The 2,897-nt window shown below is 54.3% G+C and overlaps 1 protein-coding gene across 1 annotated transcript in view; it reads left to right on the top strand.

Annotated features, from left to right (window-relative positions):
- Positions 1-2,728, top strand: part of TASOR2 (transcription activation suppressor family member 2) — a 46,194-nt gene extending 43,466 nt beyond the window's left edge. Inside the window, exons 21-22 of the mRNA XM_035903875.1 lie at positions 162-267; positions 2,458-2,728. Coding sequence (XP_035759768.1) covers positions 162-267; positions 2,458-2,728 — 377 coding nt within the window. The remainder of the gene's footprint in view (positions 1-161; positions 268-2,457) is intronic.
- The last annotated feature ends 169 nt before the right edge of the window (positions 2,729-2,897 follow it).

Here is a 2,897-nt window from a genome sequence, read left to right as displayed (position 1 = left end):
ATTTCACGACCCGTGAAATATCCTTGGAGATATTCAAACCTTACCTAGACAAAGCCCTGAGTGACCTCAGGTGGCCCAACTGAGCAAGGGTTGGGCTGGAGACCCCCCCCAGGCACCCTTTCCACCCTCGGTTACCCGCCGGCTCTTGCTGTCTTCCCCAGGCCAACTGAAAGAGGTGGTGAAGGTGCTGGAGAAGCTGAACAGAAGCGGGAGGTGGAAGTGGCTCCTTCACTACAAGGAGAGCAAGAAGCTCCGAGAAGACGTCAGGTAACGGCTCTGCGCTGGCAGCTCCCTCACCCCTGCTGTCCTCCTCACCGCAGCAAGGACGTAGCCACCGCGGTGGAAGGCGGTGTCCCATTCAGTGCACTCCATGCAAGGACACGAGGGCGAGTTAGGTGCCTCCGCTTGGGTTTTGGTCTCTTAGAAGATAAATTTAAAGATTTTTGTTTAAATAAGAACTTTTCTGATCAGTGGGAGACCGCGCACCTCCAGTCTGGAATTGCCAAAGTTCAGCATTTGCGCACTAGCAAGTAAAGTGCAATAGAAATTTTTTTTTTTTTTTTTTTTTAATACCTATATGAGATGGAGCAGCAGCACATGGGACCTGGAGAGGATCAGATGGCCTGAAACGTTGTGTCTTGCACGTGATCCCGGATGAGGCAGAGCTCTGGCAGCTGCTTCTTGCACCCCGCTGTATCTCCATAAGGCAATTCCCCCCGCTCTTTGGCAGGGACGCTCTCTGTGAGCGTTAAAGCCTGCAAGGGGCTGGAGGAAAGGCACAAATTTCATTTGAGGAGCCGCATGATCTGAAAGGTCATGCTCTGCAAGCTGAGCTCCCTTCCCACCAGCTCCCCCCAGCTTCTGCACACACACACACCCCCACACCCCAGGAGCTCAGAGTGACGTCCTGGGCCCTCCTCTGCCCCGCTGTCTCTTCGCTGTTTCTTTTTCTGTCCCACCCCTTGTGTGATTTGGGTGAGCGATGAGGAGCTCTGATGAACTGGGGTGTCTTGGGCAGCGCGTAAAATCAAACACTGCTGGGAAAAGCAGAACTTCTCCCGTTCATATTTCCCGCTTATTTTAGGTTATTTTCAACAATGTGTTTTTAAATGATGCAATTTGAAAAAGAGAAGTAAGATGGCGAATATTTTTGTTGTGGTTTAACCCCAGCTGGCAACCAAGCCCCACGCAGCCGCTCGCTCGCTCTCCCCCAGTGGGATGGGGGAGAGAATCGGAAGGGTAAAAGTGAGAAAAATCATGGGTTGAGATAAAGACAGTTCAATAGGGAAAGCAAAAGCCACACATGCAGGCAAAGCAAAACAAGGAATCTGTTCCCTGCTTCCCGTGGGCAGGCGGGTGCTCAGCCATCCCCAGGACAGCAGGGCTCCATCACGCGTAACGGTGACTTGGGAAGACAAACGCCATCGCTCCCAATGTCCCCCCCTTCCTTCTTCTCCCCCAAGCTGTATATGCTGAGCATGACATCATATGGTGTGGGATATCCCTGGGGTCAGTTGGGGTCGGCTGTCCCAGCTGTGTCCCCTCCCAGCTCCTTGTGCCCCCCAGCCTCTCGCTGGTGGGGTGGGGTGAGAAGCAGAAAAGGCCTTGACTCTGTGTCAGCCCTGCTCAGCAATAACGAAAACATCCCTGGGTTATCAACGCTGCAAATCCAAAGCGTAGCACCACACTAGCTACTATGAAGAAAAGAACTCTATCCCAGCCAAAACTCCCTGGGTGATCCACCCTGTTCCCAGCACAAACCCAAAGCACAGCCCCATAGCAGCTTCTCTGAAGAAAATTAACTCCACCCCAGCCAAACCCAGCACAATTTTTCTCGGGCAGGCTGCCTTTGTTAGTGCCAGGCCACGGGCCAGACAGGAGGCTTTCTGGTAACGGCCTGCGAACGGCGGGAACTGCTCTGCTTTGTCTGAGCAGAGAATGCTCCAGCAAATGGGGGGAAACCTCAGATCCTCTCCCCCCTCAGCCTTTACGACGACAGCACAACGTAACCCTTCTGAAGACCTGGTTTTCAGTCCTTGAGCGGTGAGAGGTTGCAGAAGGTCAGGGTTGGGTGTTTCATCGCAGTCTGTGAGATGAGGACTCGACCTGTGCGGAGCAGATGCTGCTGTGGAGCGAGCGTTTTCTCTGTGCTCCGTCAACGTGCTCACGTAGCATCTCTCGACTCCGTCGTGGTGGGATAAAGAGCCGCGCTCTGCTCGGAGCTGCCTCGAGCAAGGGGTCCATTTTGTTTTCCTGCTGCGTCTGTGATCCATACAGTGACGCTTGCTCCTGCCATCTCCATTTAGCGCGGGGTAGCAAGTGTAGAAGCACCCATGAGGCTGGGAAAACGCACACGGGGGGGAAAGGCAGATCCCACCCTGCCCTCCGCATCCCCCGGGAGGGGGGAGAAGGGGGATGAAGCCCCTCACCACTTCACCTTCCCCCCTCTCCCAGCAGGGTGGACACCAACGCCCGCAAGAAGCACCTGATCCTCAAATCGTGTCAAGGAGCCGATCTCATCGAGGTGCTGCACTACCACGCCTGCGACTCCGGGTCGTCCCCTAAATCTGAGTACGTCAAGTGCTTGTTGAACCTGCAGGTCCAGCGCGTGGGCACCAGGTTCGCTGTCTATCTCACAGGTAAGGACCGTCTTCAGTTGGCCTGGCAGGCGGGGGAGGAAAACACCCCGTTTGCTCCCATTTCTGCCGAAATCGTGGGTAAGGGGTGAGTTGATTCATGGCAAGTCGGTGCAGCAAAAGGCAAAACGAACAGATTGGTTGGCAAAGCAGCGCTGTTAATCTGCTCCCGTTTGCGAAACAGAATAACCGGGGTGGGATTTGGGGATATTTTCTGTAGGTTTTGGAACAACCTCGTTCGCTTGTTTGAATTAGGGTGCC

The sequence above is a fragment of the Egretta garzetta genome, unplaced genomic scaffold (genome assembly GCF_000687185.1).
Source record: "Egretta garzetta isolate BGI_Z169 unplaced genomic scaffold, ASM68718v1 scaffold260, whole genome shotgun sequence".
NCBI classification, from domain to species: domain Eukaryota; kingdom Metazoa; phylum Chordata; class Aves; order Pelecaniformes; family Ardeidae; genus Egretta; species Egretta garzetta.
Note: the sequence above shows the minus strand (reverse complement) of the source record. Positions and strands in the feature narration are given on the sequence as shown.